General features: G+C 37.9%; 5 protein-coding genes across 6 annotated transcripts; 3 read left to right on the forward strand and 2 right to left on the reverse strand.

Annotated features, from left to right (window-relative positions):
• The first annotated feature begins 22 nt into the window (after window positions 1-22).
• Window positions 23-1,775, forward strand: LOC141596547 (uncharacterized). Its single transcript, XM_074416754.1, has one exon. The coding sequence runs from the start codon at window positions 119-121 to the stop codon at window positions 1,634-1,636; it is 1,518 nt and encodes a 505-aa protein (XP_074272855.1). The 5' UTR covers window positions 23-118; the 3' UTR covers window positions 1,637-1,775.
• Window positions 1,776-5,556: 3,781 nt separating this feature from the next.
• Window positions 5,557-7,736, forward strand: LOC141596556 (putative serine/threonine-protein kinase WNK11). 2 transcript variants are annotated; one of them, XM_074416765.1, is made up of 3 exons: window positions 5,557-5,617; window positions 5,992-6,522; window positions 7,171-7,736. In XM_074416765.1, exons 2-3 carry the CDS (start codon window positions 6,019-6,021, stop codon window positions 7,573-7,575), a joined length of 909 nt encoding a protein of 302 aa, XP_074272866.1. In that variant the 5' UTR covers window positions 5,557-5,617; window positions 5,992-6,018; the 3' UTR covers window positions 7,576-7,736. The 2 variants fall into 2 exon arrangements, with proteins under 2 accessions (XP_074272866.1, XP_074272871.1); XM_074416770.1 differs by lacking the exon at window positions 5,557-5,617 and adding an exon at window positions 5,809-5,886.
• A 32-nt stretch (window positions 7,737-7,768) lies between these two features.
• Window positions 7,769-9,362, reverse strand: LOC141596572 (thymidine kinase). Its single transcript, XM_074416777.1, has 4 exons — window positions 9,088-9,362; window positions 8,558-8,702; window positions 8,351-8,472; window positions 7,769-8,263 (listed from the first exon to the last, which is right to left on the reverse strand). The coding sequence occupies exons 1-4, from the start codon at window positions 9,231-9,233 to the stop codon at window positions 7,984-7,986; spliced, it is 693 nt and encodes a 230-aa protein (XP_074272878.1). The 5' UTR covers window positions 9,234-9,362; the 3' UTR covers window positions 7,769-7,983.
• A 2,931-nt stretch (window positions 9,363-12,293) lies between these two features.
• On the reverse strand, window positions 12,294-14,484 carry LOC141596583 (cytochrome b561 and DOMON domain-containing protein At2g04850). Its single transcript, XM_074416787.1, has 2 exons — window positions 13,127-14,484; window positions 12,294-12,677 (listed from the first exon to the last, which is right to left on the reverse strand). The coding sequence occupies exons 1-2, from the start codon at window positions 14,301-14,303 to the stop codon at window positions 12,613-12,615; spliced, it is 1,242 nt and encodes a 413-aa protein (XP_074272888.1). The 5' UTR covers window positions 14,304-14,484; the 3' UTR covers window positions 12,294-12,612.
• Window positions 14,485-14,942: 458 nt separating this feature from the next.
• On the forward strand, window positions 14,943-19,370 carry LOC141596594 (GCN5-related N-acetyltransferase 9). The gene is made up of 6 exons (XM_074416798.1): window positions 14,943-15,585; window positions 16,312-16,383; window positions 16,490-16,577; window positions 18,203-18,335; window positions 18,468-18,506; window positions 19,085-19,370. The coding sequence occupies exons 1-6, from the start codon at window positions 15,411-15,413 to the stop codon at window positions 19,163-19,165; spliced, it is 588 nt and encodes a 195-aa protein (XP_074272899.1). The 5' UTR covers window positions 14,943-15,410; the 3' UTR covers window positions 19,166-19,370.
• The last annotated feature ends 4,309 nt before the right edge of the window (window positions 19,371-23,679 follow it).

Consider the following 23,679-nt stretch of genomic DNA (forward strand, 5'->3'; position numbering starts at 1 on the left):
GTCGTCGACGTTTACTAAAACGTCGTCGATATTAACGAATCCGGTTATTAATCCCTCTTATTCCAAAATCACATTCATCCCCAAATTCATAACCCTAACCCTAATTTCCGACAAAACAATGCTTCTTTCTCCTGGTAATTCCCCACGCCATCTCTCATCTCCTTCACCAACTCCTACAACCACCACCACCACCATCACCACCAATACTCTCTCCGCCGCATCACCATCGCCATTACCAAGAACCTCAAGAAAAACCCCTCTTGTACTCGATGAAGACACCTATGTCGCCGCAATTGAAAAGATTATCGAGCGCGATTACTTTCCTGATATCCCCAAGCTCCGTGATCGTCTTGATTGGCTTCAAGCAGTCAAATCGGCTGATCCCGTCTTAATCCGTGACGCCCAGTTGAAGATTCTCGAACGTCGCCGCGGTTCCAACACTTTACAAGGTAAAATTACGACACCTGGTTCTAGTTTGATTCGTAATTCCAGTACTCCCTTTGAATTTGATCCTACTCCCTCTGTTATTAATGCTAATTCGACGAATTCCGATACGGGTAATGATAATAGTGGGTTTGATGTGAATTTGAGCTTGGATGATTTCTGTAGAAGGTATACTAGTGAGGATAATCATAGTTTTAATAAGATTATTGAGAAGGTTAATCGAAAACGGAAGGAGAGGTACGGGTTTTTGTTAGAAGGGGAGAAGACGGAGGAGGGTGATGAGGGGGTTAAAGGGATTGAGGATGTTAAGAGGGATAGGATTACGGACGGGTACGGTTCGTCAGACCAACCCACTAGTACGTTGGATGGGTGGAAGTATAGTGCTAAGAATTTGCTCATGTACCATCCCGCGGATAGGGGAGAGGTGGCATTGACAACGGAGGAGAGGGCCCATAGGTTGAAGGGTATGACCAAGGAGGTTGATATGTATAATACTCGGTTTCATGGCAAGATGTTGGAGTCTAGGCAGGATGACGAGGGGGTTGAGGTTTTGTATACTTCGGTTGCTGGGGCTACTCCGGTTATGGCTGAAAGGGAGAGGGATAAAGCTAGGAGTTATGATTTGGAGGATTTGAGGAAGACCCCAAATAAATTCTATGTGGAGTCGGAGAAGAAGGCGGAGAATGGGTTTAGTTTTGTGAGGACACCTTCACCTGCTCCTGGTGTGGATGAATCGCCGTTTATCACTTGGGGTGAGATAGAAGGGACGCCATTGAGGTTGGACCTAGAGGATACCCCTCTTGATATTGGAGGACGTGGTGATGGCCCTCATTTTAAGATTCCTTGCCCGCCCTCAAGGGATATTAAGGCTCACTCTATGTCGAGGGAGGCTGCGCGTAAAATTAAACAAAGGACGATGATGTATCAGAAGCCACCATTGCCTTCACCTTTGAGGAGTGGAAGTGCTAGTCCTAATGTTAAAACTCTTTCTCCTGCTGCTCAAAAGTTCATGAGGAATGCAATGGCGAAGTCGTCAGGGTCCGTTGACGAGTCTCTTCGTGCTAGTTATCGAGGCAACAGTCCTGGTCTTGGTACACCGAAAGCGGGTAGGAGCATTTCAAGGCTTGGAAGAGATCTAAGCACTGGCTCCAGGTCACCTTCTGTGAGGGAAGGTTCTAATCCTCCTTGGTGATATGTTTGCTGCTTAGCTTTGACTTTCATGTACATTAATCGGAGGGTATGAATAATCCTCTTGTACTCTTGAATCTGTAACTGCTACCTAATGATTTCTTTTCTTCCAATCATATAAGAGTGTCATATTTCTTACACCATTTATTCGGTGCATGCATCATTCTCCTTTGGCTTGTCTGCAGATTTTTATATGATATTTCATTGCGGCACAAGCCTACAAATTACATTGATTGATCATTTTTTGTGTAATTAGGATGTGTGTTTGTTTCTTAAATTTCTCATATGCGGGGGGAACAAAATAGTGAGTTGTTAGTTTGTTACAGTGCAACCAAAATTTTGATGACAACTCTGAATTAACTTCATAATATTCATTTAGTTATAGCTTGTCAAGAGCTTACCATTCAGTAATCCTTTGTGTTATAATGGAAAATGGTTTGCATTACTCATCTGTGGTGGTTTGGTACCTGGATCTTGGATATATTGATACAGATAATTAACATGACGTTCACTATATTTGCTACTTGTTTTACATGTAGATTTAAGGAGGATAATTTTGCGTAGGCACTACTGCTGAGTTTTAGAAGTCCTTTTGCTTTTTGCCTATTCAGACTTCATCCCTACTGCTGAGTTTTTATTTAGCTAGAAGTCGTTTTGGTTTTTGCCTGTTCAGACTTCATCCACGTAATCAAAAAACGATATTCTCCCTCACGGGAGTTAAAAATTCTACGACTTTATGTTATGATTACCTCCAAACATGTCATAATATACTATCTTGTATCTGTAAACTACTTGACAGCAATCAAGGGTTGATAGCTGCCCTAAAATCAGCCAATCAAGCAGCTTATCTGACTTTGTTTCTTTTATGGAGTTGCTGGTTGCCTTGGGGGAATCATTGTTTACAGTGTCAAATTGAGTGTCTATCATTATTGTCAATGAATTTACTGGGATTGCAGTCTAGTATAAAAGGAACATTTAATCATTTGTTCTACTGGTTTAACCTAATCAGGGTTAAATCTTTTTCTGGTGATTGTTAAAAAAATGCTTGTTTGTGTGAAATATGAAGTAAGAAAAGCTTACTTTGTATTTCCGAGCAAGCTTATTGGGAGTTAAAGACTCCTGTAGGTTTCCAGCATAGTTCCGTCGCAGAAGTTGAAAATCCTGGAAAGCTATAAAAGGTTGCTAGGATGAGTTTAGCTTGTTTTCAAGGTGGTTGTTTGTCCTACTTTTCTAAGGTAACCTTTCATTGTATGGGGTAGAACTTGAATACTTGTTCTTGGGCTAGGCCTTGAATACTGGTCTTGGATCGAGGGTTGTGTGGGAATGTGCATTTTCGTTGAAAAGTTGTTGAAATACATTATTTACACATTGATAGTTTCTGTTACCTTGCTAATAAGGAATATATGTTCCTTACACTCTTACAGTGTTACTGGATATCAGAGTTGAGTATCTTGAAAGGATCTCAGAGTTTTAGTTGTGCTTTCTACTCTTTTGTTATAAATCTTGATTCGACTAGTCTTGTTAAATTGAAGCGCAACAATATTGCCATGATCAATGTTTCAGCGGAAGTGACTGCAATGACGGGAAAGTCTTGGCTAATTGAAACACTAGCAGTAGATGATTCAGAAGCTTTTTCTGACTCCATATAGTAGGGTTGAGGTCTGAGGGTCATGTACTGAAATTAGTCTAATTTAATGAAGTGCTACTCTTATTAGTTCTTCTACCAATTTTTGTTGGTTTTGCCTTTTATATTAATAAAATATAAAATCTTGCTGAAGTTTTTTCGTCGAAAGTCAAACTGAGAGGTTTGGAGCCTGACAGCTAGAAAATTTCAGGAACAATATGCGGCTTTGAATCTCGTGTAGCTCCCCCGTGTATTCTTGGTTTTTAAGAGGCTCTCTATACGGCTTACACTTTGTACATTGTGAGGTAGAAATTGGTGGCAATTGTTGTCAGGGCTTCATGGGTTATTTAGAAACCACTCTATGTTTTTTTAAACCAGGGGCAAATTGTGTTAATACAATCCTTTTCGACTGACTGATTGAACACTAGCTAGAATGCATTTCTGTTTGCTGTTAGTTTTGACTGGTTTTCTTTGGACGCCTGAACTTGTTTATTTTTCACTTGGGTTCATTTGACATATATGCCCTTTCGACTTGTCTGTTTCGTGCTTGTGTCTTAGTTATATGCAATGAATCCAAATAAATACAGAGAATAAATGATTTCAAATTAGAGGGTGCTTTGTTGGCGAATCATATCCATATCTTCTGGAGTTATTGTGAACCATGCTTATAGCTGCATCAAAGTGGGGTTTCACATGTTTTGATCATTTTATACTGAATTTCTGGATTGTCCCCCTTCATTTCATTTAACCTTACACTGCAAGGCACCAACTCCTTTTGAGTTGACTCTTTCTTCTCCTAATAAAGATGCCTTGTTTTTTAGGGGATCTTTATGTGTTTTCACGCGGATAGATTGTGATATCATAACAGTGCCTGAATATCAAGTGTCGGACATGAGTGTATGAGGTAATATCCAGAATTATTAGAGTAGTGCCGACGATTTCTGTAAGCTTGTTGGCTAAATACTAGTCTAATACCAGAAATCAGAAATTGAGGGTGGTGTTGCCAAGGTAAGTAGAGTTTTTCTTGATTGTTTGCTTTTTAATATATTGGTCACGGAATATGTATGAAACTGGATTCAACATTAATTTTCGACGCCTTTATTGTTATATGTCATTGCTTTCTAGCAACTTGAAGACTACTCTCAATCCAAAAAAAAAAAAAAAAAACGCCAGTTGTTGGACAATCTGTAGTTGATACCTTTGCAAGCTATAACGTGACCGTTTTATAAGCTTTACTTGATTTACTTGTACTCTTACTCATACAGGTATCACAAATTACTAAGGCAAGGCTGGCTTTATACATGTAAAATCGTCTCTAATATATTATTCTGAGTAATTACGTCGGTTAACGGAGTAATATATTAAAATATTAATTTGACGAAATACTTCAAAAAAATTCTGTAATAGAAAATTTTGTAACTTATTAATGTAGGTAAGAATGTAAGATGAATTTTAATACATGTAAGTATGTAACTCTATATCGTTGTCATTTTTTATGACACATTTCTCTTTTAATATTTGTCAAGATATCGTTGTCATTTTTTATGACACGCAGTTCTCAGTGCAAATCTAACGACATAAGTTTTATGATGTTTTTTAGACTACATTTTTACCGAATTAAAATCCAATGTCTTCTCGAAAAATTGAAAATACTTGATGCAACTCCTACTTAAAAAGTAGGTAGAATGATTGTGTACAATCACCTCACATAACATTTAAAAGCGAAAATTGTTCGTGATGTAAATGTTAAATTGTTAATGAAAAAAATTTGTATTTTAATAAAATCATCCCCATGTTTCTATATAGCTAAATAAAAACAATTTAGAGATATTGGGAGAAATATTTGCCAGCACAAATTATTTTGCAAAAGGTTTTACATAAGTGTTATTTTAAAAACAAATGAATGATATTTTACATGCCAAAAAATCCCATTGAAAATAAATTTTATCCCCTCTATGTTTTGTACTCGTCGGCCAGTAATCATTAGATTATATTACCAGATGTATGGTTTCGAATCCGAGCTCTATACTAAAGTTTTGGAGTTTTGCTTTAAGAATCTCAAATATATAGTAAAATTTCTGAACACACTTAAATATTTAAAAAAAAAAAAAAAAAAAAAAAAAAAAAAACTCAGAAAAATTATTTATAGCTCGGATAAATGTACAGTGGTTATACAACCCTTGTTATACAACCGGAGTCTGGAGATATAATAGTATTTGTATTCGGTCAGAGTTGACAAATTGTACAAAGTGACGTATAAAAGATACCTACGAACAAGGTAGCGTTTAAATACAAGTTGTCCACATTTTCAGTTTTCATTCACACATTTCTCTTCTCTTTTATCTTTCAGATTCACTACAGGTACTTTTCTGCTATTGTCTTATTCCTTTTTATAACAGTTTTCTGAATTTTACTGAATTTCCAATTTTTTAGAGGTACGTTTATTGGTTCATGTTGGTATTCTTCAATTCATTCATGCATGTCCTTACAAATTTACAATTACGACTGTCCACCTGTGTTTAATTTTACTCTTCTTGTACCATGAAACCAGTGGCGGAGCCACGAGCCTCTTTTCGTCCCAGGACACTATAAACGGGAATTTTTCTAGTGTATTTTAGTCCAATTTTTAGGTAAAAATAGAGTAAATTTATATTTTCACGTAGAAATAAGTATTATATTTTCCACGTAAACCCGAGACCATAATGAAGAAATTAATTTTGTCTATATTTTGATAGAAGCTGGAAAATTGTGAGAATCATTAGATGCCTTGCCAGACAGTATATCAAGCAGTGGGTGACAAAGAAGTGTTTGAAGAGACGGACCCCACGGGTCGATACGGCCGATACGACGACCTGCTCGGAGCAGGGGCAGTCAAGAAAGTCTACAGAGCATTTGACCAGGAGGAAGGCATTGAAGTTGCTTGGAATCAGGTCAAGCTTAGGAACTTCAGTGATGACTTAGCAGCCATTGACCGCCTTTTCTCCGAGGTTAAGTTACTAAGCAATTTGAGGAACAAAAACATCATAAGATTGAACCATGTTTGGAGGGATGTAGGGCGCAACACACTCAACTTCATTACTGAGATTTGTACTTCAGGGAATTTAAGGGAGTATCGGAAGAAACATCGTCAAGTTTCGATTAAAGCCTTGAAGAAATGGTCTAAGCAGTTGCTCTTGGGTTTGGATTATCTTCATACTCATGATCCTTGCATTATTCATAGGGATCTTAATTGCAGCAATGTCTTTATTAATGGCAATGTCGGCGAGGTATGTAAATACTATGCTACAACCAGTTGTATAGTAGCATTCGCTTACTGACGACATTCATCATAAAAGGCGGTAAGCCAAGCATCCAAAAAGGTTTACATAATATTCTTTTGTCCGAAGAAATGATTCATGGGTTACTTTTGCATCGTTACCAACTGGATTGCCTAAAAATTTTATCTGGGAATTCCATCCTTTTTTTCGGGCATTTTTTTTTCAATTACTAGCCCTCATTTCTCATTATAATCTAATTTATATACACAAAATTAGTAGCGGATTATTACCAATGTAATTAGAACCACCTCAAAGTTGTTGAACTCTTACACAAAGTTGTTGAACTATTTTACAAGTTATTGAGATTAATAATTATTCTGTTAAGATCAATAACTTTGAATCCTAGCTCGATAATTTTGTTAGTAGAGCTCGATAATTTTATAACAAATCTCAACTACATAGAATAAGTTGTATATACAACCAGTTGTATAATACATTGACTATGACTTCATATGTACTACATTTTCAACATTTTGGTACTCTTGGCAAATAAGTTATTCAGGTCAGGTTTTGGGTTCTCTCCATAAGACCATAAAGATTGTGAATGTTCATTTCCTGAATCTTTGCTAACGAGATAATTAATGTCGATTGATAAAGGTGAAAATAGGTGACTTCGGGCTGGCAGCAATAACAGGGAAGAGTCATGTAGCACATTCAATACTAGGGACACCGGAGTACATGGCACCAGAGCTGTACGAGGAAGACTACACAGAGATGGTTGATATTTACTCGTTCGGGATGTGCTTGCTAGAGATGGTGACAATGGAAATCCCTTATAGTGAATGTAATAGCATTGGCAAGATCTACAAGAAAGTAACCTCTGGGATCAAACCCATGTCTCTTAACAAGGTTAAAGATCCGCAAGTAAAAGCTTTCATTGACAAATGCATTGCTACGCCTAGGGCCAGGCCATCTGCTGCTCAACTCCTTACCGATCCTTTCTTTGATGAAGTAGTCGATGAGGAAATTGTTGATCATGGCGATAATAATAACAGCTCGTAAAAATGGCCTTTAATTTCCAATCATAGTTAACTAGTAACCTAATCCAATTATGTACTGTATTTGTTTTTTGTATATACCAGGAATTATAAGTTAATCTGTCACTGTCTTTCGAATATGTATTGATACTGATTACTGATATTGAATTCGTAAGTTTAAGAGTCTCTTTCGCTAATTATAAAATAAAACAATCATAGCATCATAATAATAGAGGATATTTTGATTAACCTTGGTTAGACGGATACGTCCCATCCATGACAGTAAACAACGACACTAGGCAAGGATTCCTATATACAAACAAATTATCCATAGCAGGATAACCATCAACGGAAACCATTAAGCGGAAAAAATACACTTAGTATAACCGAAGAACTAATATAGAAAGCATGGCTCCGAACCCCATCCAACAGTTCAGGACTGAACACAGGCAGCCTGCACAACAGAAAAATCCTGTGGAACTTTGCTGGTTTCAATAACTGCACGCGCAGTGCCAATAACAGCCTGCCCGTTGACATAATGCAGACGACAAACAGGCATATAAGACTCAGCACCTCCAATCAACTCGGTCTTAGTCTCCTCCGTCTTCCTGAGGGTGAAGAAAGCTCGCTTCCCACACAGTTCACATCTTGCTGTTAACTTGGTTACAGTATCAGCAAGTGGGATTACATCTAGCACTGACCCGAAACTTCTCCTGTATCCAACAATAACATCAACATTAGACTCATGACCGCAATCCAAAATTGAATTAGAAATTCAAGCGTGATGTGCAATTGCAGACCTTAGGTAATCACCATCCAATCCAGCAACAACGACTATCTTGCCATCATTCTCAGCAGCAGTGCAGCAGAATTCATACAGATCTTCGAAGAATTGTGCTTCATCTATACCAATCACATCCAACTGTCCACAAAAAGCGATTAAAGTAAATTACTCCGCTTTTACGGAGTACAATTCAACACAATAACAGATAAATCCTTTGGTATACCTGATTGTATTCTTCGAGGCCGAATTTGTCCTTGAAACAGGCAAGATCTGGCAAAGCCCAGCAAGGAAATTTCGCTCCGTCGTGTGTGACTACTGAATCTTTTGCGTATCGGTTGTCTTTACTCGATTTAATCATTGCGACTTTTCTAAATCATAACACAAGAACAAAATTAAAAACTTATTTAAGAAAACTTTGATTATTAAATGAATCAAAACTTCACAAATCTACTTGTCATACAAATAATTGAAAATTCTACAATAATACACACCGTATTTTGATTAATTGGTATATTTAGTACCAATTAGCGAAAAAAAAAAAAAAAGAACTCCTATTCCAGTCATTTGTTTAACTCTTGGTTATTGAGGGAGTAATAATTATAGTTTTATATTCCGTAGTTGGAAATTTTGATGGAAGAACTGGCGGGAAGATAAAATATTTGAATTATAATCATAAATTTTACAGCGTATAAACAAAAAGGGTAAAAGGTAAAAAAAATGCAAGTGAACAGTAAATAAAAAGAAGAAAGTTACCTTCCATTGGTGCTTTCGGCTCGAACACGGCGAAGAAGGGCGGTAGTTTTGCCAGCGAACATGGGACCCACAATGACATGAATCTCGCCGGAGACATCGTTGGAAACGGAGTTGGGAGCGACGACGGGGGAGTTGAAGGTAGACATGGTAAAGGCGTTGATGAAAAGAGGAGGGAGTGGAAATTGGGGAGATTATTGGATTGGAGTGGAGAATGATGGGGGTGGAAAAGGGGGGTTAGGAGGGTATGGTATTTATTTAGGAAAAGGAGAGGGGGGGAATGAAGAATAGTGTGTCGTGGAAGTTTTGAGGGGTTGGTTTGGTCATTGGTGTTGACATTTTCCGTGTTTGAGTTTTTTTGAATCGTTTTCATTTTGGAGGGAACTTTTCGTTTCAAATTTTAGAGGGAAAGTTCATTGGCGGAACGGTGGATTTTGATTAATTATTTCAGGTTGGGATTTCAGATTTCGAAATTTATTTTCTTGCATCTTTTCCCAATCTTTATTTGGTGTTAATTAAGCAGGATCTACTCTCAGGGTTGTATCTTGCCCTAGAAGGCATAAAAAATACTCCCTTCAATATATCGGTTTTTTCAAACGATTATGCTAGATTAAAATTGTTAACAATTGTGTACTGTTTAATTTATCTTTATTGGCAAATTTAACACAAATAACCCAACCTTTTAATAATCTTCTAAAATTAACCCAGCCTTTTTACTTAAACAATAATAACCCAACCTCTTAACCCCTCCAATAAACATAACCAAGTTCACCATCTTTGAAATTTTGGGTTTATGGCCTCAATCAGGTAAACAATGACAACCTTTTTCGTCAAATCTTATTGTGTAAATTTTAACATATGAACTGGGAATGATAAGATTGCCAACAAAAATTTGTTTGCTTCGATGCATATCATCTAATTCTAATTCATCTTTTCTGGGTACTTGCAAGTTATAATTCTTCTACCGTTCTATTAGCTCATCATATACGTACAACGGGTGTTTTCACCTTTTTAATTGCTAATGATTCGTGGGGAGTTGTTCGCCTGATTGAGGCCGGAAATCCTAAAAAAAAATCCGAAGATAAAGGACTCACATGGATGGAGGTTTTGGCGCCGGAGATTCAACTCCGGTGAACAATGGGTTATTTTTGTAAGATGTGTAAGAAGGTTGGGTTATTGTTGTGTAAGTTAAAAGGTTGAGTTATTTTTAGAAGATTGTTAAAAGGTTGGGTTATTTTTGTTCAATTTGCCATCTTTATTTGGTTAATTAAGGATCTATTCTAAGGGTTTTATACGAGTCGTCTTAACAATTGTGTATATCGTGTTTTAGCTCATGTTTTACCTAGGACTGTTAGTAAAACTGTTTGGTTGGATAGGCTACTTCCGACGACGAACGCTGCGGTACTGTTTGATTTATCTTTGACGAAGTAATTCAGTAACTAGTTTAGATCTCGTGCAATGAATGAACTGTATTTATAGAGTTACTAATATAGACCCCCGTGCAATATATGCACGATATTTATAGAGTTTTACTTTTTAGTGTATTATTTATAGAATTTAAATTGACAATTCACTTATTTTTCATGTTTCTCTGAATGTATTTTGATTAGAGAAATAAATAAAAACTTAAATCGTAAGAAGTAATAAAATGATTGTTTATTTATAATTTTTAATTTTATTTTTTTTACCGAGAAATTAATGATGTTAATTTACAAATATTTACTAATAACATATTTTTTAGCTGCAAATTTTTATCATAAAAAGTCAATGAATTTTAGCAAATATTTACTAATACCATATTTTTTAGCCGCAACTTCTTATCATAAAAAGTTAATAAATTTTTATCAATATGTTATGTAAAAAAAGAATTTCATTATCCTAAAAAGATCGAAGATAAATTTATGTAGAATATTAAATGTTATAAATATTTAAATACAAAAGATTATATCCATTTATAACTTATCATGTCCACACCTATAGTATATGCTAAACATACCAAGCATTATTCTAGGAAATATGTTTTAGGTGGGAAAAGTTGGAGTTTCGCCTATTCCTTTACTAAATAGGGGATGCCCTTCGGGCTTTTTTCCTCAATTTTTTTTTTTTTGTTAAATATTAATCTTAATTATTTGAATCTGAATATTTAAAAAATTACTAGTTTTAAACCCGTGCAAAATTGCACGGGTATGTATTTGGGCCAGTATTAATGTTCTTGGATGTATATTTGTTTTTGCATTTCTATTGTACTTATCTAGTTGGTCTAAATCTACGATCTACATAATTTATGTTTAAATTTGTTACAAACACGTGTTCACATACACTGGTTTATAAGGAAATAACGTAATCTACTCTTGTAAATAAAAATTGCTTACATAAAAAACTTTACATCCGGATAAAAGAAATATAATCTAATATAATCAACTTTAACATATGTATGTAATTCATTTGTGTTTAATGTTCGATCCCGTATATAAATGTTATTCCTTCTTGAAATTATGTAATTTTATTATTATGTAATTTTGTTTTAAAAGTTATGTAATTCAATTTCATTTACTCGCATTTGTAATTCATTCTGCGTATATGTTATTAATTTTATTTACACGGAATATATAAAATTATTTCATAATATTAATTCATAGAATTTTTTCATAATATTATTTCATAGAATTTATTGTAAGACGGAATTTATCGCATGTTTGAAAAGACGGAAAACTGAAAAAATAAATACATTGCACACTCAGGGGTCCCACCATAACATGAATTTCAAAAAAAAAAAAAAAACTGCATTAATGACGTGGCGCGATGAAGATTGAGTATTGTCTTTTGTATTAATATAGATAAGATTGTTAAAAGTCATCATCTCGCATCACAACTTTAAATAATGGAAAAAAATGTTTTGTACCGGTAAATAAATGTTTACCAGTGCGCACCGAAAATAGTGACTGCGGGTTCTCTCGTAATAAAAAAAAAATAATAATGCTAATGATAATAAAAGATCAAAGCGTCTTGCTTGTGACGGGCTAATCCCGTCACAAGCTGAAGACCTCTCACAAAAAGGGAGAGGGGAAAAGGTAGGGTACCCCCATGTGCTCCCCCACTCACCTTTCATGGGTATTTTGTGAGAGAAAACGGTATCCGTCACAAGTTTGTGACGGATATCGCAGTCTTCAATGAGATTTTGTGATAAAAGATTGTATGAAACTTAAAACTTGTGCCATTGCTATTGCCTCACTTTCATATTTTGTTGGTTCGAGGCTAACCCTGCATTTGGACATTTCACCTTACTTTAAGCCAGTGTTGATACATTCAAAGTAACTTACTCTCCTGACTCCTCTAATCCAATCAAAGATAACTTTACCTTTTGGAGGCCAATTTTCAGAAACTTTGACCATAAATAAAGTAACACATATTAAACGTTAAATACCAAAGTTGGCTGGTGTGAGTGGTAAGAGCTCTCATCTCTTAAATAAGTGGTCAGGGGTTCGATTCCTGACTCTTGCGAATGAAAAAAGCTAAACTTGGGAGGGGTCAACCCATTAAATTGCCTTCAGTACCCCGAAGGAGATTGACCCAGCTGACGGTAGGGGATACTCCTGGTCAACACCAAAAAAAAAAAGTCAACACCAAAAAAAAAAAAAAAACATATTAAACGTTAAATATTGAAACTAACATATTTAAATTTGTTACGAAAAAGTCTTTCGTAAAATAAAAATTTTCGTGAAAAAGAGTCGTGTTTAATTTCAAATGAAGAAAAATCCGGTAAAAGTACTGCCTCAAAAACCATAAAGTAGATATATTACCTTTAGATTGGATCGGAGGGAGTATTTAAAATGAAAAATTAATCTGAACTTGGATTGAAGTCGATAGAATTAAACATAAATGGAGATTAATTGCCACTTGTGGGTTAATTAAACATAACTAAATTGAGTTTAATATTATCTTGAATGATCTCATCATCTCATGTTACTAACACCAAATTAAGGCAGGCTTTGATTGCTTTAAACGCAATAGAATGATCAATTAAGAGTTACACAAGCCTTACCATTACCACTAACTATGACACCTTCCCTCCTTAATTTCTCTTCCTCAGCTTTTCTACAAAAAACAACCCAACTATTCACCTCCAAAGCTATGCATACACCAATTATAGTAGAAAGGCACAAACAATATGCCAATTTAGCATAAGATCTACTTGCTTCCATCACTTGAAACCCTTGAAATACATTCACAACCCCTATAACAACACAAGCATACCCTACAAAATGATGGTATGACTTCCAATATTTCCTATACTTATGTGTTGTCCTAGGTCTAAACAACAATGCAAGTGTTTGTAGACTTCCCATACAAAATGCTATGAACCCTAACTTCCTATGTAACCCATAGACCTTACCCGGTGAGAGCTCTCCGAGTCTAATCCCAATCGCGAAACCAATGGTTCCTAGGAAGAAGCCGGTGAGTTGCATTGCCGCGTGTAAATAGAACCATGTAGGTCCTAATGCTTGTATATCTCTAAGGTAACGCGATGTGACTATGCCAATTGGAAGCATAATACCCCAAGAAATCGCGTTAGTGACACCGTGGACCATCTTTAGGGTTTTCAAATTGGTGTCGTGTCTTGCCATCCCAGAAAGTAGGTCTATGGTTGTGGCGGATGAAAGGTCATTGATTGTAGTAGGGTGAATTGTAGGGGAGTAACCTTGGACATAGACACCGCGATTCCATACACAATGTATTTTGGTCTTGTTCGGGTTGAGCTTTATCTTGGCATAAATTTGGACTTGAGCCCCATTGTGAATTGTAGCTAAATGCCCACCATACATTACTACCGAAGATGTTAACAAGTGAATGTCAAGAGGACGTGACAGTAATGGTGACTTTTCCAATTTTACTGATGGGTCTAGTATATAGGGAAGAAGGACTAACTGGGCCGAGTTAGGGTCAGGGAAGGCTACTAAAACACGAGCCCCAGTCATCTCGGGTGAGTTGAGATTGATCCCCCAACCGACCCAACCGGAAGGAGATATGAAGCTACCAAAGAAAACAAGGTCAAGGGTTGAATTGTGAGCATGGTATGTCCATGCAATAGAAGCTTGTTGTGTGGGTAATGTCATGCATTTTTCAAATGTTTTAGTGTTAGTACTTGTGCTACAATGGGAAGATATGACTAGTGTAATTTGAGGAGATGTCAAGAAGAAACATAACAAGAGAAGAATCATGGTTGGTTGTACTAATTTTGCATAAGAGGTTGGTTTGAATTTATGAGAGATTTTGTTACTATTAGATATGTGGACTCTTAGGCACGGCACACTAATGATGGGAAAACATGGAATTGTAGCGTAACTTAGAAGTCAAAACAAATGTGTTTTGTCTCTAGAGTATGGACATATTTGGTGCGTTGAATGATTAATTTTTTTACTACATTGTGCTTGGCTTTAAAGCAAGGTACTCCATAGAAATTAAGAATATGAATATCCTGTGTTAGTTGTAAGCTGTAACTTGTAATGCCATGACTATTGCACATGTGAAAGGAGGTGTATTGATAGAAACTTGCTAGCTGACATATTGTTATTTGATGCCTACGGGTTACAAGGCCAACCGTCTGTCTCATTATAGACGGACACTATCCGTCTATAACTATAGATGGATATTGTCCCTCTCACAAATTAAAGTGGGTAATGCAATCCTCACTTGCATTACCCACTTTAATTTGTGAGAGGATCCGTTTATAGTTATAAACAGATAGTGTCCGTCTACACTCTATAATGAGAATTTGGACCAATTATTTATTTTGTCTACCACCTTATTTTTCACCACGCTTGATTTATATAATCCCTAATAGGGGTGGCCAAACATACGAGCCGATCCAACTCGGCCTGCCTCGACCCACCTCGCCCCGGGTTGTTTTTAACCCTCTCCAGCCCTCAGGTTGTTTTTTGCTTGCTCGTTAAAAACTAGGGCTGAACTCGGGTCAATCAAATCCAACCTGGCTTGTCCTATACCCGCCCCACGGGCCATTTACAGGTCCACCTCAACCAGACCCACACCGGCCCGTGTTGCCCCGCTCCTACCTCGATTTGGCTGCAAGTCCGCCGAGCAAAGCCCGACCTGCACTCGGGTCAGCCCGGTCTAGCTGCTCACTCGACTGTCATATTGATGAGACCACACAATCTGATCCGAACCAGTCTTGGCCAGACTTTATTGGTCCCATAAACCCGAACCCTAATACACAAAAGTTGAAGATCAGAAATCAATTGAAAAGTTGAATTAAAACTTGACTAGGCAAACCCCCAAAGTGCAGAAGCTGAGAAAAGTGAAGTACGAAAATGGGAGAGAGCATAGAAGGGAAGAAGACAATACTAGTAGCATACATGAAAGAACATGTACCCAAATACCATCAATGGATGCAAGACCCTGCTCTTCTTTTCGCAACCGGGTCGGATCCTCTTACTCTTGATCAGGAGTACGACATGCACCTTTCTTGGTCCCAAGACCCTCTCAGTACTTTACCCTTTTCTCCTCTCTTTTCTTTTTTGTCCAATTACTCTTTCCGTCTCAGTCATTTGTTTACCTTTTATATTCTTTGCGAGTACCATTTTAATCGAAGGTAAACAAATGATTGGGACGGAAGGAGTATATTTCATGGGTTACTCTTGTTTTGATACATGATACTGTCTTTTCATAATTTCATTGCATCTTTTCTGTTATTCTCGTACTTATGTTTAGTGGCCCAGCCGAATTCGATATTAGGCTAAGCGAATTAGCATTAACATATAGTACTCTCTTTGTTTCGGTCATTTGTTTACCTTTTGATATTTTTTTGAGGAGTATTAATCATAGGTAAACAAATGATTGGGATTTGGGACGGAGGGAGCAAGAAATTAGTTAAAAGTTTGAAAATTTGAACTGAACAAATCATATTTTTCATTGTTTAGGACTTTAGGACGGTAGTTATTGCTAGCCCGCCCTTGCTCCATCACTGTTTGTACTGATGAATGATGTTCCATGATAAGGAGTTCGGAATTTGTGATACTCGAGGGTATTCGTATAGCAAAATTATATGATGGTTTAGTGAGAGTTCTTTATGCTGCATATTTCGTGTCAGTGGCTAATTATTTTGTACGAGTGATTAATTTGAAGATGCATACTTCTTGATAAGCTCTTCTGTTCATTGGGGATTCTGTAAAAAATTAGTTTGTTGATTGATACTCGGTATGTAAATTTCAGAGCGCACTTTCATTGTTTTGGATAAAGAGATGATTGTGGGGGACTTTCGACATGGTGAACCCCATATTGAAGGTAGAATTTTGTTTTCGTGTGATCCTATGGGTTTTTTATGTACGAAGAAAAATGCTAATGTCGAGATGAATTTTTGAAACAATTGTATGCCTTTTCCTCCCTTCAGCAATGGTTGGTGATGTGAATATATACATGAACGATCCTGAGGATCCGCAATTGGCAGAGATTGAAATTATGATAGCTGAACCTAAAAGGTAATCCCTTTGTCATTGAAATTCTTTCATCTTTAGAAGCCCACCGTTTTTTCTCCCCTTGCATGTTTCTTTTCAATGAAAAATGTCTTCATGCTCCAACTACCAATCCTCAAAATTTAAACTTTGGAAGTTTCTATATCGGTGATCCCGTATACATACGACTACTTTGTAATGGTTCTATAAGAGAGACAACAAACAAGTGCCTAGTTATTTCCGACTTAAGTAGCAAAAATATTTGAAATTAGTTGTAGTATTTTAACAGTAAGCTGGTACACCGTGCAAGTTGGTCCCCTTCAAAGGTACAATGACTGTTGCACAGAAGTTACAAACAACTTGTCGATCGTTCATTTTAGTGACTCTTATTGAAATCTACGCTTAGTTTGGATAGAGAGAAATGGAGGGAAAGGAGTACTGATTTCAAAATTCATTATTTGGAAAAATCATAGAAAGTATAATCAAAGTAGGAAATAAAATGTCTGATATGTTCTTGTTAGACAGCAGGCAGTAGATCCTAGGCAGAGGACCATGTTTGACAAGATTTGCAGCAATTTGGTTGAGTACTTGAGTTGGCTGCCTTAGTTTGAAAATGCGCAAGGCGCACTCAGGCGCTAAGGGGCCAAGGTGACGAGGCGCAACGCGTTTTAATAACAAATTTGTAATTTGTAATTTCCAAATAAAATTTTGGGCAACAATAGGCTTTTTAGGAGTTTTCAAGCTGGCTAACATGTAAAGGAGTGAAGTTACGAATAATGGCCAAAATAAATGGTGAGCCTTGTCTAAAAGATATGGAAAGTGAGTACTAGTTAGCCTTGTTAGGTGAGCCTTGTCTAAAAGGCGCACCTAAAAGGCTAAAATACATCGAGGCGTTTTGGCTAGTGCCTCATCCAAGGCTCGCCTTAGACGCACTCAAGGCGTGCTTTTTTAAACTAAGTGTTTTGCATACAATATTAGTCATTGTTATCATTACCTGAATGCTGATACAGAAGGCCTCGCTCAAAACGGGAGAAGGGAGGGTCGGATGTAAGCAGTGTTTTTATAGCAAGAACATAGAGGCTATTTTGTGGGACCCATAAAGAATCACAAGGGTCTTTTTTAGCCATTTTTATTCACTCCCTCATTTCCCAAAGCCTGTCATTAGCTTGGCCCCATAGAAATAGACGGATACAAATTGACGCAATACTCTGTACAAGAATTGCCACTACACGTTTGCACCTGCAGCTAGCCATCAAAAGGCTGTTCTTACTTCTTACTAGTGAGTATTGGGTTATGGCTGCGCTGCTCCTCCCGGTCGTTCTGCTGGCACTCTAGTATTTGCAATTGCTGCCATCCATGAACTTTCCTTGAAAATCTTTCCATCTGTATGCTATATGGTACAAGAAACTGAGTGAGAACAATCTAAGTTTTTCATCTAATCTCAAAATCAGATCTTCTGTGCAAATCTTGTTGGAATTTTTGTCGCGTATGGGCTTCTGACCTGCATTTTGTTAAAGAATGGGTGTTTCAGCCTAAAATCATTGAAGGATCATATAAATCATACTTGAACAAAAATGCCAGCCATTTTTTTCTTTATTGACATGCTGTCACTTAACCGTAAAGTTGTTTAATTTTGTCTCTTGGTAGCATAGTCGTGGCAAAGGACTTGGAAAAGAAGCGGTTTTAATGATGATGGCATTTGCTATTGAGAAACTTGAAATCCATACTTTTCGTGTTAAAATTGGCGAAGCAAATCAATCATCACTGTATCTGTTCCGTAAACTGGTACACTGCCTCTTCTTCTTTCACCTACATTTCTCACATTTCCCCATCTTTGTCCGGTCTTTTTTTAATATAAATCTGTTCTGTTTGTGTATTTACAATGCTGTAATGGCTAATTATCTTGTGGGATTTCAGGGTTTTGAGGATACCACATTCAGTCAAGTTTTCAAGGAGGTAAGTTTTAGGCAATCTAAATTATTTGAATTTTGACAGTTGAAATAAGGTTGTATACTTCAGCACCCCCACCCTCATCATATGCGCAATTAGTAGATTATACAACCAGTTGTATACGGTTGTATGGTGTAGAATCCGAGTTGTGTACTAAAGTTTTCGAGTTTTATTAAAAAGAATCTGAGCTATACTTTAAAGTTTTTGAACTCACACACTTAAACATAAAAAAATAAACTCTTGCAAAACTCTATAAAATTGCATATAAGCTCGGATTAATGTATATGGTTGTACAATGCTTATTATACAACCAGTTGTATAGTAATATTTGTGATCATATGCGGGAGCTACTACAATAGTTAACTTTGCGTTCCGTTAATACTATCAGACGGTGAAACTTACCCCCATGACCTCATAAACCTGTAACTATGGCAATCTTAGATATGTCTGATATGGTTATCTAACATTCTCACTATCCCAAGTCCTTGCAAGTTTGGATTTGGCTTTTTATTTGGACACTCTCTGCTAATTCTTATTTTCACCGGGTTTCTACTGATCTCGTCCTCCTCATTAATGTACTGCAGTGGACATTGGAGTTGCCCGTAACAAACTCAAAGCGAGATGAGCTGCAGCTTTACATGACAGACATGGTCACTCATTCCTAATCTGACCCTCTTGTTAGCTTCGTTTTTTCGCCCTCGCTTCTTATTGCAATTGATGTTTGGAATGGGCACTAGTGTTTACAATTGAACTTGTAATCACTAATCAGTAGGCTAATTTTACTCACGAGACCGTTCTATATAACTCAAATTGAAGAAACTTGTGAAATTATGATTGGGGCGAATGGCCCAACCCGTTGTCTAGCCCAAATATGTGTGTGGAGTGACCCGGTTTTTGTTGTTTTGTTATTGCTGCTTCTTGATTTGGTGAAATTTAGGATTTTTGTGGTTATTCTCCACCAAACTAGCTTAGAGCCATAGATAAAGAGAGAACGAAAACATATAAAATGTTAACAAAAAAGAAAAAGAAAAAAAAAGGGGCTATAATATACTGTATATGGATAAATTAAGGAGTCCTTTTAGCTACGATCAACAATAAGATAATGTGCTAATTGCTTTTGAAGCTTTCCATTCCATGCAAAATTCGAGGCAGTCGGAGGGGCATAGGGCTATAAAATTAGATATGGCAAAGGCGTATAACAGAGTTGAGTGGCGATTTCTGGAAAGGGTGCTGCTAACGATGGGTTTTGATGAGCGTTGGACTGATCGTGTGATGGAATGCGTGTCCACGGTTTCTTTCGCGGTGCTAATTAATGGGAAACCGTCTCGAACTTTCAGACCGACTAGGGGTTTGAGGCAAGGTGACCCCCTTCCTCCTTATTTATTTATCCTATGCGCTGAAGTTTTGTCTGTTCTCATGAGGCGGGCGATTGAAAGCAATGCTCTTCATGGAGTTCGAATCGCAGCTGGAGCACCGGTCATATCACACCTCTTATTCGCTGACGATAGTATCTTCTTTATCAAAGCCACGGAGGAGGAGGCTGATGTGGTGAGTGGTATCCTTCGACAATACGAAAGTGCCTCTGGGCAGCTGGTAAATTTGGATAAGACTACTGTTTCATTCAGCAAGGGTGTGCCTAGGACGAAGCGCAGTAATTTGGCAAACTGCTTGGGCATAGTTGAGGTGGAGGAACAGGAGAGATACCTAGGGTTACCTACGGTGGTGGGGCGGTCCAAGAAAGTTCTCACTAATATTCTTCGTGACAAGCTCAGCAAAAGGTTAGAAAGGTTAGAAGGTTGGCGCGGGAAAATCTTGTCTAGGGCTGGTAAGGAGGTTCTTTTAAAGGCAGTTGCCAATTCACTCCCTACCTATGTTATGAGTATTTTCAAAATTCCCGTAAACTTTTGCGAGGAGCTCCGTTCCATGATGTCACGTTTCTGGTGGGGACACGAGGAGGGAAAGAGGGGTATTAGTTGGGTGGCCTGGAAGAAACTCTGTCAGCCGAAAGGAATGGGGGGAATGGGTTTCCGTGATTTTAAGCTGTTTAATTTAGCGCTCTTGAGTAAGCAGGCTTGGAGGCTCACTACTGAAACTGATAGCTTATGGGCTCGGGTTATGAAAGCGCGCTACTACCCGAATGACGAGTTCTTGTCGGCTCCTTTAGGTCACCACCCGAGCTATACGTGGAGGGGTATCCACGAGGCTAGAGCTACGCTACATTTGGGGCTGCGACGAAGGGTGGGCAATGGCCTGGAGACCCGTGTGTGGGGGGATGCGTGGGTCTTGGGAAATCAGACCTGGAGAGTCATTTCACCGTGTGTTGAGGGGAATGAGAGTATGATGGTGTCGGCTTTGATGGGTGATGCCCCGGGGACTTGGAATGGAGCTTTGATCGATAGCATGTTTTTACCGTTTGAAGGGGAGAGAATCAAAAACATAAGGCTTAGCGAGAACATGGGCCATGACGTGTGGTATTGGAGTGCGGAGAAAGATGGGATATTCACTGTTCGATCTGCTTATCGACTCTTGGCGGGTGGAACTGAGTTCTTGGAGGGGGGAGGGGCGTCTAATTGGGAGAGGGAGAAATGGCTATGGAGCAGGCTCTGGAAAATCCCGGTATGGCCTAGAGTGAAACTTTTCTTTTGGCAGCTGTGCAGCGAAGCATTGGCGACAAGAGCAAACATTGCCACTCGAGTTCGAGGTGAGCCTTCTTTCTGTTCTCTTTGTAATTCTTCCATTGAGTCTAGTATCCATCTGTTCAGGGATTGTGTGGTTGCTCAACGGGTGTGGGAGGGGATTGATCTTCTTAGTGGGGAAGAGGCGTGCGAATGGAGCACTAGGGATTGGGTGGAAGCAAGGTGGAGGGACTTTGGCGCTCGGGAGTGTGGGTGGTTCATGGTAGGATGTTGGGCATTGTGGGAACACCGTAACAATGTTGTTTTCAATGCTAAGGAGGTCGACCCTTTAGGTGTTGTGAAGAGGATACGGGACGTGATGGATGAGATTGAGGGTGGGGGCTTTGTGCGAAGCAGGCAGCGGGGTGATGGGATGGTGGAGGGCACATCGGGGAAGCAGATGGGTTGGAGTGTGCCGAGGGACGGCTTCGTTAAAATCAACACTGATGCGGGAGTTCGAGAGGGTGAAGGCGTGTCTTTGGGTGTGGTATGCCGCGATGGAGGGGGGAAGGTGCTATGGGGTTTGTCTATCGTCAAGGAACAAACGTGGGAGGTTCATGTGGCTGAGGCGGTAGCTGTTTTGGAAGCGGTTCGAGAAGCAGGGAGGAGAGGGCATGCTAAAATCATTGTCGAAAGTGATTGTATCCAAGTTGTGAATGCTCTTCGGAAGCCGGTTGCTGGCAGAAGCATCTTTTCTTTAGTTTTAGACGACATTCTTGCTTTATGTAATTCTTTTACTGCTATTGTTTGGTCGTACATTAGCCGTAGTTGTAATGGGGTGGCGCATGCTTTAGCTCATCCTTTTCCTAGAGTGGTTGGTCGAGTCGTGTGGTCAGAGGCCTTGCCTTTGGTTGCGAACGATATTGTTATTGCTGATTTATCGTTAATGCAGTATAACCTCTGGGGTTCATTTCAAAAAAAAAAAAAAAAACAATAAACGTGTTACGAAAAACATATAAAGGGATATGAAGAAAATAATCTCTTAACTAGTTGTTGGGACATGAAATGGGCCTAGGCCTTCCCGAATGGAGGAGACCGGATTACTTAACAAATACAACGGAGGTTTCATCATATAGGAGTAGCTATGTCCAGTTATAAACTCACCAAATCAGGATGAAATGTTAGACTCTGATATCATGTTACAATATGAAAATGGGTCTGACTCTTACCGAAACGGAGAAGATACAAATTACTTGATAAACACGAGGAAGATTACATTCTAAAATCAATTGGTAATAGAAGAAGTATTTGTGTTAACCCATACTCGAATTTCACTATGAGTCCATGAGACTATGAGACCTGACAAATGGGTCATCCGGGTCAGGTGACTTCGGATCCGGTCATTTTGGGTCGAAGTTCTGGGTCGTTTGGATCACGATTTTGCATTAATTCAGTCATTTTGATTCACACGGGTTATTTTGGGTCACTCAAGTCGGGACACTATCGGGTTGGGTCTCTTCGGGCCTATTGGGTCACTTTCGACTCATACATTTTGAATCATTTTCAGATTTCGGGTCAGCTTTATCGGATCGGATCACTATGACCCAGCTATATAATACCAAGGACCCACCATCATTCGGTATGAATGCGCTAAACTTAAGTGATTATACCAAAGCTGTGTGGACATGGTAGTGGTTACACACTTACACATTTGTATACCAAGCAAAGATGATGATTCGACTCAAACGTTAACTCGTGTTTGCTTTGCTTGTCATTTTCAGATTCGACTACAAAATTAATAACCAAGCAATCCTAATCCTATTTCCAATACCTTTTCTCCTAATTCAAATTACTTAATTTTGTAAACACGGTGGTCAATGGCCAAGTAGCATTTGTTCATTTTCGAGCCTTTGTTACTTTTGAATTTCACAAATTCTTATTTATATCCATTGTAAATAAAAATAATTTATAACGAAGGTATAAATCCATCCCAATTAATACCTTTTTTAGAGGTGATAGGGTAATACATCACTGAATTTGCAACGGTTATAAGCAAGACTAATTGTTGAATTTAGTTACAATCAACAACCAAACAACTTGAATACTTAGCACATGATAAGAAACCATATAAGACAATATTTTCAAGATTCTTTCTCTAAAATGGTAAGAATGAGATTATCTTTCTATCTCTCATGATTGAATCTTAAATATATTTTCTTAATGGCTTTTTATAAGTAGATAATTAAAAAAACCGAATTGTTTCTAATAAAATCTTGAAAATATTTGCTGTGATAATATCATTTCATTAAATAGACTTTTCAAATGTGAAAATAATCCTTGAAAATATAAATATAATTAATACAAAGAACTCCCTCCGTCCGCAGTACAAATCATCTGTCCAATTTTGTATCCCATCACTTCTCCTATTGACACTTAAGCACTTTGAGACATATTATTGACACTTCTATTATCTAAAGTGTGATGTGTCAAGATTTTAAGGTGATGGGACACAAGATGAGACATAAAAGTGAGACAGGTGATCTCAACTCGTCGGTCTTAGTGAG

Source organism: Silene latifolia, chromosome 1, assembly GCF_048544455.1.
Source record: "Silene latifolia isolate original U9 population chromosome 1, ASM4854445v1, whole genome shotgun sequence".
NCBI classification, from domain to species: Eukaryota; Viridiplantae; Streptophyta; class Magnoliopsida; order Caryophyllales; family Caryophyllaceae; genus Silene; species Silene latifolia.

Bases quoted from the DNA above. Each gene is read 5' to 3' on its own strand.
- LOC141596547 (XM_074416754.1), top strand. From the start codon at position 119: ATGCTTCTTTCTCCTGGTAATTCCCCACGCCATCTCTCATCTCCTTCA.
- LOC141596572 (XM_074416777.1), bottom strand. From the start codon at position 9,233: ATGTCTACCTTCAACTCCCCCGTCGTCGCTCCCAACTCCGTTTCCAAC. The intron at 8,473-8,557 runs GTATACCAAAGG...TTTTGTGGACAG, and splicing joins GCCTCGAAGAATACAATCAG to TTGGATGTGATTGGTATAGA. The intron at 8,264-8,350 runs GTCTGCAATTGC...TGTTGGATACAG, and splicing joins TTGGATGGTGATTACCTAAG to GAGAAGTTTCGGGTCAGTGC.
- LOC141596594 (XM_074416798.1), top strand. From the start codon at position 15,411: ATGGGAGAGAGCATAGAAGGGAAGAAGACAATACTAGTAGCATACATG. The intron at 15,586-16,311 runs GTACTTTACCCT...TGTAAATTTCAG, and splicing joins TTGGTCCCAAGACCCTCTCA to AGCGCACTTTCATTGTTTTG. The intron at 16,384-16,489 runs GTAGAATTTTGT...TCCTCCCTTCAG, and splicing joins TGGTGAACCCCATATTGAAG to CAATGGTTGGTGATGTGAAT.
- LOC141596583 (XM_074416787.1), bottom strand. From the start codon at position 14,303: ATGATTCTTCTCTTGTTATGTTTCTTCTTGACATCTCCTCAAATTACA. The intron at 12,678-13,126 runs GTAAGGCTTGTG...GGTGTTGACCAG, and splicing joins TGTCATAGTTAGTGGTAATG to GAGTATCCCCTACCGTCAGC.
- LOC141596556 (XM_074416765.1), top strand. From the start codon at position 6,019: ATGCCTTGCCAGACAGTATATCAAGCAGTGGGTGACAAAGAAGTGTTT. The intron at 6,523-7,170 runs GTATGTAAATAC...CGATTGATAAAG, and splicing joins TTAATGGCAATGTCGGCGAG to GTGAAAATAGGTGACTTCGG.